General features: G+C 55.4%; 4 protein-coding genes across 4 annotated transcripts; 1 reads left to right on the forward strand and 3 right to left on the reverse strand.

The window, feature by feature from the left end:
• Window positions 1-653: 653 nt before the first annotated feature.
• On the reverse strand, window positions 654-3674 carry IE81DRAFT_346922 (P-loop containing nucleoside triphosphate hydrolase protein; the record flags this gene model as incomplete). Its single annotated transcript, XM_025516089.1, has 2 exons — window positions 654-3116; window positions 3288-3674. The coding sequence occupies 2 exons, from the start codon at window positions 3672-3674 to the stop codon at window positions 654-656; spliced, it is 2850 nt and encodes a 949-aa protein (XP_025370093.1).
• A 449-nt stretch (window positions 3675-4123) lies between these two features.
• Window positions 4124-6195, reverse strand: IE81DRAFT_322858 (ORMDL-domain-containing protein). The gene is made up of 4 exons (XM_025513762.1): window positions 5290-6195; window positions 4925-5073; window positions 4713-4809; window positions 4124-4613 (listed from the first exon to the last, which is right to left on the reverse strand). The coding sequence occupies exons 1-4, from the start codon at window positions 5863-5865 to the stop codon at window positions 4512-4514; spliced, it is 924 nt and encodes a 307-aa protein (XP_025370094.1). The 5' UTR covers window positions 5866-6195; the 3' UTR covers window positions 4124-4511.
• A 961-nt stretch (window positions 6196-7156) lies between these two features.
• On the forward strand, window positions 7157-11285 carry IE81DRAFT_346924 (putative Tef2-translation elongation factor 2-putative; the record flags this gene model as incomplete). Its single annotated transcript, XM_025516090.1, has 9 exons — window positions 7157-7540; window positions 7622-8244; window positions 8313-9313; window positions 9391-10015; window positions 10090-10421; window positions 10495-10761; window positions 10853-10904; window positions 10975-11101; window positions 11220-11285. The coding sequence occupies 9 exons, from the start codon at window positions 7157-7159 to the stop codon at window positions 11283-11285; spliced, it is 3477 nt and encodes a 1158-aa protein (XP_025370095.1).
• A 241-nt stretch (window positions 11286-11526) lies between these two features.
• On the reverse strand, window positions 11527-14819 carry IE81DRAFT_106219 (hypothetical protein). Its single transcript, XM_025510045.1, has 2 exons — window positions 14481-14819; window positions 11527-14378 (listed from the first exon to the last, which is right to left on the reverse strand). The coding sequence occupies exons 1-2, from the start codon at window positions 14541-14543 to the stop codon at window positions 11694-11696; spliced, it is 2748 nt and encodes a 915-aa protein (XP_025370096.1). The 5' UTR covers window positions 14544-14819; the 3' UTR covers window positions 11527-11693.
• Window positions 14820-15493: the final 674 nt, after the last annotated feature.

The raw sequence follows: 15493 nt of genomic DNA on the forward strand, positions 1-15493 counted from the left end.
GCGGCGTGATCATTCTTCTCGAGCGATGCAGCTCTGATGTACAGTTCGCTCGATGTTCGAGAGCCTCTGGTTACATCTGCGTCAATCTCAAACGGCCACCGTCCGTCTCCCAACGGCCTTGGCGCGTGTACACCCTCGGCAAGCCATCACGAGCTTACTGGCGACTTCTTCCTCTTCGCGCAGAGCACGATGCCACCACCGGTGGACCGGGCAGCGAGGGTCCCGCTCCAGTGACCAAGCCTCAAGTCTGAGTGCACTGGGACGTGAACAAAGGTGCATTGGTGAGCATCCACGAGCTACCTGCGCGAAGTTTGCGGCGAGCGAGTGACGTCGTGCGCTGAAGTGCCGAATTGGATCGTCATGATCCCCTTGCTTCTCGCAGATGTACCTGCGTATTTTTCATCTGTCGCCTCGATACGAAGCATAGCATAGCAATTCGAAATCTTTGGGCCACGCATCAAGCAATTGTTGAACGTCGCGTGCGCATGACGTACGAGTTCGTGAGCCCGCGCGTGTGTAAGGAACGTTGCGTCGTGTGTGAGATCCACATTCTATGGGAAGATGTGTGACAAATGGCGATTGCGCTGGTGCACGTCCCCGCCACAGAAATGGTAGAGATGAAAGACTCCATTTAGAAGAGGGGGAGATGCTTGCTAGAGCATCTTCCGGAGCCGTTCGTCCGGATCCTGTTCCAGAGCAAGTTTGACCTCGTCTTCTTGGCACGCAAGCATGAGTCTGGCCATCGAGCCCGCTCTTCCAGGTGCAGCTCCCGAGCCGACGGCTACGGCCAATCCCAATGCGCATAGGCTCGTCAAGGGGTTGTCCAATTCATCCATCGTGAAGCTCGTCACGGCAGATGCAGCAAGTGGGGTCGTAGTGCTCTTTGAAAGAGTGGCGCGCAAGGGTGGCAATCCTGCGTTCCTGGTGATGCCGTGCATCCCGCACAGTGCTCGATGATGCGCCAACACATCGCTTGTGCTCACCTCGACTAAGCCCAGCCTTCTCAGGACAGAAAGCAAAGAGATGAGGAGAATCTTGGCGTGCAGCGATACGGAACGTATGTGGGCTACCTTTCCAGACTTGACCAGTGCAGAGAGAATCTCGATCATGTCGGCAGGTTGGACTGGCGGTGCTGGACGTGTTGTCGATTGGTCCGATATGCCGGTGCCAGACGAGGAGGAGCCTAGATATCGAGTCTCTACCAGCTCCACCCCTCTTCGACATACGTCGAGCATTCTGCGAGCATCGCCAGACACGTTTGCGATCCTCTTTGAAGCGTATTCGATAGCAGCTTTGCTCATCACCTTTTCGCATCCGAGGTCATGCTCTTGATCCTGCAATTGATCCGGTAGCATGCCAAGTCTAGATTGGACGATCTCTGCCAGTTGATTCGCTCGATACGGCTCAAACGGAATCCTGGTCAGACCCAATCGACTGGCCACTTTTGCGCTCAGCGTGCGTTCCGGCAGATCCATAGTGTTGGCAACAGCAAGCACAATCAATCTGCTCCCTCTCATCGAGGGCCAATTGAAAAAATTGTACACCACTTCTTGCTTGCTAGTCACGAGTTGGTCCAGTTCGTCCATCAAGACTACGGTCGTCGCTCGAGCCGCACCTCTGCCGCTCTCAAAATGAGTCCCAAGGTGCTTTAGGGCCGCTTTGTGACCGACGTTAGGATCTTTACCTCCTCCCACCGCAGCCCAAAGTAGCGGATATGCTTGACTCGCATCCGGTAATTTCATTCCGTTGATCTCCACAAAATTGAAGGGGCTTATCTGACCCGCATCCGCTCTCCTGGTCAAGTGTCGCACCACCTCTCGCACAGTAGCCGTCTTGCCTGTCCCGGGTACACCGGCTACGTAGACGCAACCCCCAATCCCATCCTGCACCGCATCTTCGACGTACGACAAGACTTCCTCAAACTCGTCTTGTCTGCACGGTAGCTGTTCAGGTGTAGCTCCTACGTGCAACAACCGTCGCGCTCGTGTATGCGCGGAAAGCTTGGACAAGTCTTCTTTGGAGAGCTCCTTAAGCTGAGGTGCTCGAGCTGGTAAAGTGGCAAAAGACGTCGTTGCTGAATGGACCTCGAGTATCCTCTTTCTTCGTGGTGTCACGTTGGGGGTGGAAGCTTGTGATCGCGTTGGCGTATCGATCACCCCGCCGAGTGCTCGTCGTCTGACCGGTGTTCTCGGTAGGGCGCGACTAATTTTGGACGCCCTTCGTTTGCGGTGTCTTTCGAGTATTAAATTGTCCCTTCCCTCGTACTCTTCATCGTCATCCTCTTCGCTTTCGTCTTCGGCGTCCGAGACTGCAGCATCCATATCCACAGAACTCTCGTTCGTGCTCGACGATTTGTATCCATCTGCAGATTCCCCCGCTTCGTCGTCCGAGTCATTGGACGCTCCAGAGTCAGAAGTCGCCTCGTCTGGCGTAGCTGCGCGCTTTCTTCTGGTTGGTGTGGAAAGGGTCGTCCGTGCACGTCCAGCGGGTGTGCGCTTCTTGGGCGTGATCTTACTGCTAGAGGATCGTGCGCTACCCTCTCTAGATACAGCTGCTCTGCGTCGAGGGGTTCGAGGTAGCTCTGCGATCCTCTTCGGGTTCTTCTCTTCCATCTCTTTCAACTCCTGAGGTCTCAGACCCGCATCTTTCAAAGTGCTTCCGTCTTTCTCTACAAGTTCCCAACCTTTTCCCTCCACCCCTCTTTTTCGTACTTCTTCCCAGTCTAGCGACCAAAAGACGCCTCTTTGAACATCCACTGCTCGCTCGACGAAAAGAAAGCTTGGTGTGGGTGCAGCCTTTGGACGCCTTCCCTTTGACGACTTGGGCTCGATTGGCGGCGTGGGCGTTTCGGCTAGGCGAGCTTGACAGTCTTTGAACGAACTGCAAATGGGAGCATGTCCTAAGAGATCCGCAGCTGGCAGAACCAAAGCTTGGGCGTCTTCTTCGTCATCGTCATCATCATTGTGCGCCTCTACATTGCTAGATCCTGCTCCGTCTGCTGCTGTGTCCTTGTCCTCATCGACCTCGGCAGAGGTTTGCATTCGCCTGCGTCGTTTGCTCGGACGGCCCAGAGTCCTGGCTATAGCTGGTGCGGTCTGCGGATAGAAGAGCTCATGCTGGGTATTGACGAAAGTGACAAAACAATGAGCCCCTCGATCGAACCTTGTGCTTACCAGGGACTCCAAGCGACGGACTAGACCCATCCTCCCTTCGCCCCCGGACTCCTTTGCTCTTTCACTCTACATCTTCCCTCGGACGCGCAGTCCACGCCTCATCATGAGACTCACCTCGTCGATCAGGTTTCCCATTGCTCTGGACGTGCTAGCTGCCAGATCGCTTCCTCTCAAAAACACTCTAGCACTAACAAAGATTGCAGCTCTCGTGCTACCCGCAATCTCCTCGTCATCCCAAACCACAAAGTCTGTAAGGACGGCCACATCGGGTCTTCCGGATGAAGTGCGTAGGTATACCACATCGCCCCGTTTGAAATGGACCGGTAAAGTGTGGATGAAGTGTTGGAACTTCTTGGTGGTAGAAGAAGAGGTGGTGGAAGGATTTGAAGGGATCGGAATTGCTTGGATGGAGCAGTAGGAGGCTCGAGGTGCTCCTTGAGCATCCCGTATACCTGTACCGCTTGGCGTGAAAGTGTAAATGGGCGCTGCTGCTCGTCCCATCTTCGCTTTGCTGTTGACCCTCGAGAAGAGGTGGCTTAGCCACTACTTGGCCCTCGTGGGTCTCGATTGACAGCTGCGGATGAGCCCGGAGGGGATGTATGCGCTGCAATTGTATCCAGTCTCAATCCTGTCGGCTCAAGGCAACTAGTCCAGGGAATTCCGAAATTTCAGGTGTTCAAGTGGCTTGGTTGCGTGAGGAGAACAGAGACGAGACGGCTTTGTCCGCGCTCGTCTACCCTTGGCGGATGCTTGATGCATCAACGCGGAGCATGAGAAGCGCGCCTCATCAGCGCGACCAGTAATTTTGCGTCACTTTTGTGACTAGTGACTGTCGAACGCACCCACGAATCACGCATCAGGCTACGGGTCAAGTCGAGTCAGACTCATGACCCATGCAACTGCAATGGTGGAAGTTTGGGTGCTTTTCTTGACTTGCAGAAGCTAGCATCACACCAAAGAGTCCGCAACGCAGCCTCGGTTCAAATAAGGAGACATGCATGCTGGAGTAGCTCTGTGACAAGAATCGCGTAACATTGATTGATGAAGAGTGAGAAGAACGCATACGCTTGCGGGTCGAGATCCAGAGGCTTCCATTCAGGCACCTCATCTGAAAGGGGGTAAAAGTCGACCGCGTCAGGTCCGGAGAGCTTGCTTTCATCCGCATGCAATTAGCCGAACATCTAACTTGTCCCAGTCGGATACCTGTGGCTGCTGACAGAGACAGACAAATCACACCTCCCCTTCGTACCTGCCTGCTGAAACTTAGCTGACAGCGGCCCCACCAAGGTCATGCTCAATGTCTGCTGTTCTTTGCCCCTCACGCCTTGCATACTTGGCTCAGCGCCAGCCAGCAGCGCTGTTGGGCCGCGAGATGGTGGGCGTATTGGGTCGACTGGGATAAGGCGTATTTGGCAAGATCTTGAATCTCAATCGATGAAGCTGCGTGGCAAAGTAGCCGGTCGTGAAGCATGAGCAAGGGATTACCACGATGCGAGCAGTGCAACAATAGTATCCCTGTGGCCGAAGAATCAAACTCACCATTGGAAGCTTGGGAATGAGAGAGAAGACGGTGGCGCAGAAATTGAGGGCGAAAAGGTAGAGATTGTACTTTGTGTAATGTGTCGAGATCAAGAACCTTTGTGTGGGGAGAGAGGATGAGAAGCAGGATAGAGTGTCAGCTGCGGCTCTCAGGATTCGAGCGCTGGCAAATTTCGCAGTCTGGTGCCCCCACAAGAAGAGCGCCAACTCACAGAGCGATAGGAACGCTGGTGAGCCACTTTTTGGCAGGTGTGTACTGCGCTCCGTGATCGATTTGTTCCCAAAGCGTGTAAGCATCGTACGCTCCGCCGTTGCTTTCGAATGGCGTACCCTGGACGTGGTGAAACATGATGTGCGAGATCTGAGAAACGTGAAGCACTCAGAAAGCGTCAGCGAGCAGAACATAAGGGTCTGAGCCCCACACGATGCTGGGGCGGCAGCTAGGTGGTGCAGCCTCCACACTTTCTTCGGGAAGTCCAAAGAAGGAGGCGTAGGGCGCAGAAGCGTCTGCCAGGCCCTGGTCGTCCAGGAGTCCTCTGGACTGTATGCCATTCGTCTATAGCAAGACTCGACTCACGATGATGTACCCCAAATTGACAATGGTCCAGCTGATATCCTGACTAATACCCGGAATGCATTCGACCAGAATCTTTCCAGCAATGATGAGAACGACATGGATGACCCAAGCACCTTTATAATTGACCCACTCCGCATTGGGATTGAAACCAGCCGATTGATCCAACAATTCTACGGGAGAAAGTTGAATCTTTTCCACATGAACCAGACTTCCGCTCCTTTTCCTGTTGTAGTTGTCTGGTCTTTTGACTCCGCCGGTGCCCGGTGCTGAGGATCTATCACTTGTGGAAATGACCGAACCCACAACCGGAAAGTTGGCCGGGTCGCTGGATCCGGAAGCGAGTGGACTCGTCACGTTGATACCCCCGGCTTCATTGTCGGTGCCAGAGCCGAAGGTGGGAGGATGAGTTTGGATCACATTGGAAGAGGCTGTGCGAGGTGCGGCGCTTGGCGGTGTCACTGTCAGGCTGGGAGGAGCATTGGATGCCGATGGCGGGGAGCGCGAACCGCGATGATGCGTCGTAGTCAGCGTTGGTGAAGGCACAGGCGTGCCGGAGGCAGAAGAGGATGACGCCATTCCGATGCTCAGGTGTTGGAATACGGGTATGCGCTGTGTGAAAGGAATCAGCAGCGCAATGACTCCGACCTTGGCCTCTTCTTCGTATCTTGGACGATGAGCTGTAGGTTCTGTTCACCTCCGCTTACGACTCGAGTCGGTCGATTTCAAGGAATAGCGAAGTTGTAGTGCGGACAAGCAACAAAAGGGGGTGAGGGTGGCTCGAGGTTCGTGATTGCAGAGAGAGCCGGCTGTACCTACGGGCTATGTGCGACTCGAGACTCTGAATTGTTGATTGGAGAGCTATATGCGTCCATACGTACATCAAGCTGTGCTCATGGACTCGGCATGTCTCGAGTCGTGAGTAGAGGACACGCTTTCGCTCTCTCTCTCTCTCTCTCTCTCTCTCTCTCGTGCGCCCTCGCGGCGCTTGATCGACCGTAGCCTGACCCGCACGGCGACGAAATTCCGCGCACAAGGTGACCCACCGCGTGCACTCGTGACTGCTGCTGCTGCTGCTGCTGCTGCTGCTGCTGCTGCTGCGCGCACAACTGATGCGTTGTATGTTGCTGCGCAGCGCCCGCGATCCTTGTTGATTCGTGTGTGCCATGCCACTCTTGACTCACCACTCGACTCAAACTCTGACTTTCGGGGTTGCACGGCTTTGAGCCTCATGCTGCATTCTGCCCAGGTAAACACACGAAAACGCTTCAGGCAGCACACAGCTCAAGGACGATTGTCTCCCTGGACGATCGTCTGCTCTTCTGATTAGAGACATATTTAGGGTGCGGGTCAAAAGTCAAGAAAAGTCAAAGAGTGAACAAGACTCACGTGATCGACAGACATCGTCTGCGCATCACGTGCGTTGTGCTTGCCCCGAGAATCAAGAATTTTGGCCCACATACGCATGTGCGTTCCTCCACCCTGAGGGTCTGCGCGCTCAGTCATCTGATGCTCCGAGCCGGCTTCCACCTCGAGTCATCTGTAAGTCAGGCGTCAGCACCACCTTTCTTCAGCGTGGTCATCCTACTCTTTGGCGATTGAGGGACCGGACGCATTCGTTAAGACGAGTCATTCGGGCGCGCAGGCGACACGTTGCCCGAGCTTTCAGATACGACTGTGGCGGCAGAATCGGAGGTCACGGGTTCATCGGAAAGACACGCCATTGAGACGCGTAGGATCATTTATTACTTCGACACTCGGATCGAGACGCTTTGAACACGTTATTAAGAGACGTCGCGCCCACTGCACTACTTGCTGATCCCACAACGCAACCTCAGCACCGCTTCGCAACGCCAAGCCACAGGCCAAGATGTCTACCAAAAACTTCGGCACGGCCAACGTGCGATGCGCCACCCTGATCGGTCATGTTGATCATGGCAAGTCTTCCTACGCCGACTCTTTGCTCGCAGCGAACGGCATCATCGCCCCTAGACAAGCAGGTAAGCTGCGATACTTGGACTCGAGGGAGGATGAGCAGGAGCGAGGAATCACGATGGAGAGCAGCGCAGTCAGCTTGAGCTTCAAATTACGCGCTCACTCGACCGACGGCAAGGTGGGAGAGATTTCAGATTACATGATCAATCTCATCGATACTCCTGGTCACATCGACTTTTCGAGCGAAGTGTCGACTGCGAGTAGACTGTGCGATGGTGCCCTCGTCATTGTTGACGTTGTGGAGGGCGTTTGCACACAGGTGAGTAGGTCATCGTGCATTTGGTGATTCGTAAAGCATGCATACAGACGCATACACCCCCCCCTTTTTGCGGCTTGCCAGACCATCGCTGTACTTCGACAAGCATGGACGGACAGACTAGCACCTATCCTGGTCTTGAACAAGATGGACCGACTCGTCACAGAGCTGCGACTCTCTCCTTCGGAAGCATATCACCATCTGACGCAGCTCATCGAAAACGTGAACGCAGTCATGGGATCGTTCTTCGCATCAGAGAGAATGGAGGATGACTTGAGGTGGCACGAAGCGAGAGAAGCAAGATTGAGGGCCAGAAGGGAAGCTGCGAGCGAAAGCGTAGTCGGTCAGTCCTCGAGCGATTCCAACGGACACGACGCTCTAGACGAACAGGAAGATGAGGAGAGGTATCAAGAACTGGATGACGAAGATATCTATTTCGACCCAGCTAGAGGCAACGTCATCTTCGCGAGCGCCATAGATAACTGGGCCTTCAGGCTGGACCGTTTCTCTCAGCTATACTCAAAGAAGCTTGGCATACAAGAATCTAAATTCAGAAAAGTCCTATGGGGAGACTTCTTCTTCGATCCCAAGGGTAAGCGCGTCATCGGTCACAAGCAGAAGGAGAGGGAGGGCAAGAATCTCAAACCAGTGTTTGTGCAATTCGTTTTGGACAACGTCTGGGCTGTGTACGAGAGCGCCTTGAATCGGTGAGTGGAGCATCATAAAACCCTCGATTCGAAAAGCGCTAAACACGCGCGGAATCCGAGGCCCGCAGTGATCAAGAGAAGATTGAGAAGATCGTAAAGACGTTGGAGCTCAAAATCTTGCCGAGAGATATTCGGGCAAAAGAATCTTCAACCCTTCTGCCGCTCATCTTCTCTCAGTGGCTGCCGCTTGCAGCGTGCACCTTTTCGGCTTTGGTGCAGTGCGTGCCTCCGCCCGCCGTCGCGCAGAGAACTCGCGTGGCAAAGATGTTGCATCCAGAATTGAGCTACTTTTCAAAAAAAGAGGCTTCGACGCCTTTGGAGGTGGACCTGTTCGAAGCTCGGGCTGGAGATGGGGCAAGGACTTGCGCTTACGTCAGCAAATTGTTTGCGGTTCGACGAGGTGAATTGCCAGAAGGGAGAAGGAAAGAGCTGACCGCGGACGAGATGAGGCAGAGGGGAAAAGAAGCGAGAGAACGAGCGGCTGCTGCTAAAGAAGCTTTGCTGAGAGCTACAGGTGCCAGTGAAGCACAAGGCTCTGAGCACTCATCGTCTCCCCAGCCAGAGGCACACAAGACGGAAGAGGGCACAGTCATTGAAAATGGGCAGGCAGGACCTTCGGCTCGAGAGTTGGCCCAGCGAGAGGAAGATGAGAATCAGGCCAGAAAAGATGAAGAGGTCGTGCTCGGCTTCGCGCGCTTGTATTCTGGCGTTCTACAGGTCGGACGAAAAGTCTTTGCCCTCTTGCCGAAGTACGACCCTGCCCTGAAAGCGGGCCATGCCGCTAATGCCAAGCACATCAGGGAGGTCAACATTGAAGCGCTCTACATGATGATGGGTCGAGATCTAATTGCTGTCTCAGAAGTACCAGCTGGAAATGTCTTTGCCATCAGAGGGCTGGAAGGAACGGTGCTGAGAAATGCTACGCTCTGCGCGCCACCTGTTACGAAGGGGTCACCAGCCACGCAAGAGCTCGACGTGGCAAGTTCAAGAGACTGCTTTGTCAACCTCGCTGGCGTGGGTCTGGGCAGCGCTCCAATCGTCAGGGTCGCTCTGGAACCTTCAAGGCCCAGTGAGTGTCTGGACCTTCTTAGCCCGTTGCTGACCAAAGATGAGCACAAATGAGCCTGACAGTCTTGGCCTTTTCAGCCGACATGCCGAAGTTGGTTGAAGGTCTTCGGTTATTGAACCAAGCTGATCCATGCGTCGAGACCCTGGTCCAGGAAACCGGAGAACACGTGATCCTATGCGCAGGAGAGCTACACTTGGAAAGGTGTCTGAAGGATTTGCGAGAGCGCTTTGCAAAATGCGCAATACAAGCTTCTAAACCCTTGGTCCCGTTTCGCGAGACTGCTGTCAAAGGTCAGGAGATGCCGCCTCCCAAGACCGAAGGCGCTGCTCGCGGTACGATGCAGGGATCACTCTCGGGCGGAGCGGTGACCTACTCCATCAGAGCTGTGCCATTGCCTGAAAAGGTTACGGACTTCTTGATCGCCAATGCGAGAACTATCAGGCAGCTAGTCAGCACGGATAGGAGGCACGGAGCGACAAACGCAGGTCGGGAGACGGTCGAGACGATTGCAGGCTCCAATGCATCCGAAGTTGAAGCTGCGAGCAGGGAAGTGCGCCCTCAAAACTTTTGGAGCGAGTTGATCAAGCTTTTGGACAGTTGTGGACCTCAGTGGAGAGGTGTTGTGGATCAGATATGGAGCCTTGGACCACGCAGAGTTGGACCCAATCTGTTGGTCGATTCTGCCGGTCTACTGACTCAAAGGTGAGGGATGGGTGTACCAGTAGATGCCCAAGCGAAGGTTGCTCACAGGTTCTCGCTTGATTCGATTCGACCAGACTTCGCCAGCGGACCGAGCTCCGAAAAGGTCCGCTCAAGGAAAGCCAACCCGCCTCTGGAGTCTCCACTCCTGCAGGCCAAGGTGCTCAATTGACAGGAGATTCTGAAGTAGATGATTTGGCGTCAGCATTAGAGCACGCGACACTGCCCGAAGCCGCAGAAGACTCTAGGAGTCAAGAGAGCTGGACAGCCGAAGATCTGCTAGACTCGATCGAAAGCGGCTTCCAGATAGCCACTCTGCAAGGACCGCTATGTGCCGAGCAGGTCCAAGGACTAGCCTACTTCGTGGAAAGCGTCGTCGTCAATCATGCCGTGGAGGAGAGAGAAGGGAGTGGGTACGGGTCGTGCTCATCGTCTCGCGTTCCTGTTCAGATATTGACGTTGTGACTCTGCGAATTGATCAGACCGAATCAAGTTCTCCCAGATCACAGGATCGCTCATCTCATCCGTCAGAGAAGCTTGCAGGAACGGCCTTCTGGATTGGTCCCCTCGCATCATGCTCGCAATGTACTCGTGCGACATCCAGGCCTCGACCGACGTGCTCGGCAAGGTACACGCAGTGCTTTCTAGAAGAAGAGGTCGCATCACTTCTGAAGAGATGAAGGAAGGCACCAGCTTCTTCACTGTTGGAGCTCTGTTGCCCGTCGTCGAAAGCTTTGGCTTCGCTGATGGTGAGTGACCGCTGCTCCGAATCGCAAGGAATTGTGCATTGTTTCGCAAGGCTTCTTTCTCTGACTTTGGACAATGTTTCACTTCGAGCAGAGATCCGAAAGAGGACGTCGGGGGCAGCTAGTCCTCAATTGATCTTCAAAGGGTGAGAGCAGTCATGTAGCGCAGCTTACAATGGAGAAGGCGTCTCTCACTGTTCACCCTCTTCCTCCTAGTTTCGAGCTGTTCGACGTGGATCCGTACTGGGTACCTCGTACCGAAGAAGAATTGGAAGATCTAGGCGTGCTGGGCGAGCGAGAAAATGTGGCCAAAAAGTACGTGGACAATGTGCGAAAGAGAAAAGTGAGTGTTCGTGTAGGTTGTCGTGCCTTTTTTTGTTTTGTTTCTCTCCTCTGCTTTGGAGGGGAGTGTCCTTACGAGGATTTGGGCTTTGCTGAACACGATGCGTCGCTTTCGACAGGGTCTCTTCGTGGACAGACGAATCGTCGATGCTGCCGAGAAGCAGAGGACGCTCAAGAGCAACTAAACGTATCCGCAGACTGCGGACTGCACGTAGCGATGCTCATTCCAGACCTCATTTGCCCTGCAAAATTTCCCTGAGCCTCCCTTATGGCTGTAGAATACGCATCTGCGATGGAATGGACGCTCACTGGGCTTGGCAGCTTCTTTCCTTGCGCTCGCACCGACAGCCTTGCAAGGTCGCTTGTGATTGAAGGTGCTATGATGATATAATACATGGCGTATCGCGTGTGCTTGTGTGCGAGCGCGTAGAGACAGCTGGACGAGTGGTAGAACAAGGGCGGGGTGAAGCGGAGCGAGAAGCGAAGCGAGACGTGGAGTTGATCCGAAGAGAGATACGCAAAGTATTCATTGCCAAAATTCGTCTTGGCACACCGACCCTGCAATGCGCGGAGCCCGTCCTTCGGCGACAATCCTACGATTTCTCTCCACCGAGCAATCGACCCAACTCCAGCTCAGCTCTGCTAGCTTCCTCCTCTCCCCCAAAGCTGAACATGTTCGTATTTCCCGCAGTCTGCTCTTTGATCTTGCCCCTCTTCGTTGTCGAAAAGCCTCTGCTAGCAGATTTGTCGGAAGAATCGTCGCCGGTCGAGATTCGGCTCATCGGCCCTTGTCGGGCCTTGGCAAGGGCCAAAGACCGTTTTGACATGCCTCGCGGAAGTGCGCTTTGGGTGGCAGATGCGCCGAGCGAGCCATTCGATTCCCCACTAGGTTGCACACGGACCGCGCCGCCCCTTCCTCTCTTCGCAGGCCCAACTCCGTTACGTCCCCTTGCCGCCTCCACTTTGCCTTCCACTTCTGAAGCGCCCTCTCCGCTCTCCTCCGCTTTCCTCTTTCCTCGTCGCGCAATCGTCGTCTTGGCTCGACCGACGGTCTGCTGTGGGCCCTTCGTCTTGCTCTTGCTGACGGGCGATCGCTCGGCATACTCCTCATCAGAAGTCGTCAGTTCATGCGCCACTTTCGGCGTCACTTCTCGGCCAGAGCTCCACGTGCTGCTAGCCGCCTCGCTATCAGTCGTCGCCTCACTCTCTACGCCCAACGCCGCCCTTGCGCGGGGCGTGGCTCTCGTACGTGTGCTCCTTCGAGTAGGCACCGCCTCTGCTGCAGAACTTGACACTTCGTTGACAGAAGTCGCTGTGGCTGCGCGCCATGCGGTCCTTGTGCCGCGCGTCTGACCCGGTCTCGTTTCTTTGTCGATGTCCGAGGTCGTTGGAGTAGAAGAGCCTGACGCTCTAGGCACGGTCTTCGAAGGAGCTAACAGCGCGGCCGCAGACTTTGCCGGCTGAGCAGGTGAGGAAGAGGACTTGTCTGGAGCTTGGAGAGTCAAAGCTGGGACGCCATGCTTCACTTTGGGCGTAGCCTCAACATTGTCATTGTCCAAGCTGGCGTCGCGGCCATTCGGACCAAATGACTCGTCCTTCTGCCCATTAGGACCTTTTCGCGCTCTCAGAGCCGCTTCCCACGCCAAGTCTTCGTCCCCATCTTCGTCCGGAATGAACACGCGCTTCCCGCCCAATTTGCGCGTCGGCGTCGCCGCACCGAGTCTGGCCACCTGCGCATCAGATAATGCCGTCTCATCTGCTTGCAAGGCCTTCGCATCAGGCCGCATAGAATTCGATTCTTCAAGGCTCGAAGCTTCGTAGGACTGACTGCGGGTGCGCAGGTTGCGACGCGAAGCGCTCGTGGCTGCCAACGAAGCTTGATCTGCTTTCCTTGCTTTCTTTGGCCTGGCTATCCGCGAGGATGTGCTGCTTGCCGTCTTCTTGCGAGGCTGAGGCGTCGTCGCCGCTGCAGCGCGAGAATGCTTGGCCGCATCGGACGCTTCCTCGCCTTGCGGATCATGTCCGACAGCGGGCGATACATCATCATTGGTTGTAGATGCCTCGCGAGGGCTTTTCTCCTGCCCTTTGGACAAAGCCGCGCTTCTCGCAGCGATACGCTGGGATGGTGTAGTATAGGTAGCAGTCGGAGTGCGCACAATGTAAGATTCTCCAGCCCGTTCACCTTCAGGAGACTTGGAGGTGCGCGAATGCCCGTGGGTTGCGTGCGCAGCACCCTTCACGATAGTAGGCGAAAATGACTGCGGAGCGGGACCAAGAAATTGCTGGTGTGTGGGCGCTGCGCTTGGAGCGCCGCTCTCACCCAGCATCGGAACGCCGAGGCTTGCCAAGCTAGGATACAGCGGAGCAGTCCTTCCAAACCCTCCCGGAATGACGGGCGAGATTGTAGAGGGCGCGCATGTGGGGACTGTTGATGCGCTCCTGACTGAAGGCTGCGCCGAGGGAGAAGTGACTGTGGAGGCTGGAGCGGCAAGATCCTGTTTGATCTCCTCTTCTCTTTGGCCATGATTCTTGGATATCGATGCATCCGGCTCTTGCTTGATGCCTATGGTCTCACTGCGAGCTGCTTGCTTCTCCGGACCTGCCCATGGCACTCCCTTTGGAGGACTGGGAAGGTCTGATAGCTTTCGCATGGCAGCTTCATGAGCTAATGTGCCCCTGCGCCCCATCGATGCGGAGCGTCGGGACCCGACAGGTGCTGCTGAGATGATACTCGCGGGCCGCAATGCAGACGCTGCAGTCCGGCCCAAAGTGCGCGCATCGGAGAGCGTTTGCGAGCGTGGAGAGGACTGCGCAGACAGCCTGTATGCTTGAGGGCTTTGTTGTGGAGACCTTGAGCCTTCGCCCCTGGGAATCGAGTTCCGAGCATTCAGTCGCGCGCGGCGGGAAGCTGGCGATGAGGATTCCGAAGCGCGATCAGTGAATCCACCCATCCATCCCGGGAGGTAATTGCGACCAAGCTCGAGCACGGTATTGATGGCCGCGGAAGGGTTGAGTGCGTTGGGTGGAGGAGGCGGAGGCGGAGGAGGAGGATGATTTGCGTATGAATCCTCGGCCGATTGGAAGAGAACATCGAGCAGACCGGATCGAAAGGCCGAGACTATGTGAGGTCTCGCCTTTGCCAGAAGGAGCGTGAGCAAGAAGTGGGCGTAAGCGACTCCTACTGTGGCAATGTGGAGGACATGGTCCATATACGGCTCGATGGTCGCTATGATCGGGGTGAGTATGGGCGCGGAAATGGATGCGCAAGCCGCATTGTACTGGCGATTAGAGATGTGCAGAGCAGAGGTCAAAGCAGGTCAGCATGCACGACTCAGTTGAAATGTGAGCACCGCTTCGCTCTGCGTAACAGCCCAACGCACCGATTTGCGCTCCCAGACAAAGCGACAAAGCATGCCCAGCCTGACAATGCCCCAGAATGGCATCCATCCAAACCAAGTCTGGATGTAAGACTCCACTAGGCGATAGGCTAGCCACACGAGGATGGAGCTGATTCCCTCTCTCAGCGCGCTCTGCCTCCTTCGACTTGCTCTTTCCGCATCTCGCAACGTCTCTGCATTCTTGAGCCCTACGTAAAGCGTTCCTAGAGTATGAATCCACCTGATCGATTTGAACGGCAAGGGCAAGGGGGCCTCTCAGCTCGGTGGAGGCAGCAAATGGTACACCACCCTCGTCCTTCAGTCCGCTCTGGCGATCCAAGCAAAATGAGCGTCACTCGACGTGGACCTACTCACACCCAAAAGCGAAGAGACAGCTCTACGAGGACAAACATCCTGCTCGCTCAGCTGGACGAAGCCTCCGACCGAAGCAATCGAAATCGACAAAGCAGTAGTAGGCGAGGTTCGTAAAAGAGCGGGCAAAGCTTGCACATGCGCCGTCAGCACCTTACGAAGACTCCATCCCAGCTTCTGGCGCTGACTGGCACCCGCAGAAATCGCATGGGCGAGCTATCTGGATGAAGGAAGATCGGGACCTGACTAGCGAGGTCGAGCAAAGCTTTGAACGCGCCTGATGACGGACGTGGCGGCGACGCAACGAGTTCCGTCGTCTGCGGCGATGACTAGGATGAAAGTTGCGAGCCGCGTGTGCGAACGGATTGGGCGATGAGCGAAGTCGATCTGGTCGCTGATCGCAAAATGGATGCGAGAAGGAGGTGTTGACACAGGCCAAGGCGCGTCCATCACGTGACCTAAAATCCACTCGAACTCAAGCCCGTCACTCTGACTGCATGGGTGGCTGTCGTGCCGGCCGGCCGCGGGTGGCGCGCACCCACATGCAGCATGCATACAGCATCCTTGATGCCTGCGCAAGCACCACCTGCGTGGTACACCCTGAGCGCTGCGCGCACGGACTTGGGCAAGTGCGACTCTCGGTG

The sequence above is a fragment of the Ceraceosorus guamensis genome (assembly GCF_003144195.1).
Source record: "Ceraceosorus guamensis strain MCA 4658 unplaced genomic scaffold IE81scaffold_24, whole genome shotgun sequence".
Classification (NCBI taxonomy): Eukaryota; Fungi; Basidiomycota; class Exobasidiomycetes; order Ceraceosorales; family Ceraceosoraceae; genus Ceraceosorus; species Ceraceosorus guamensis.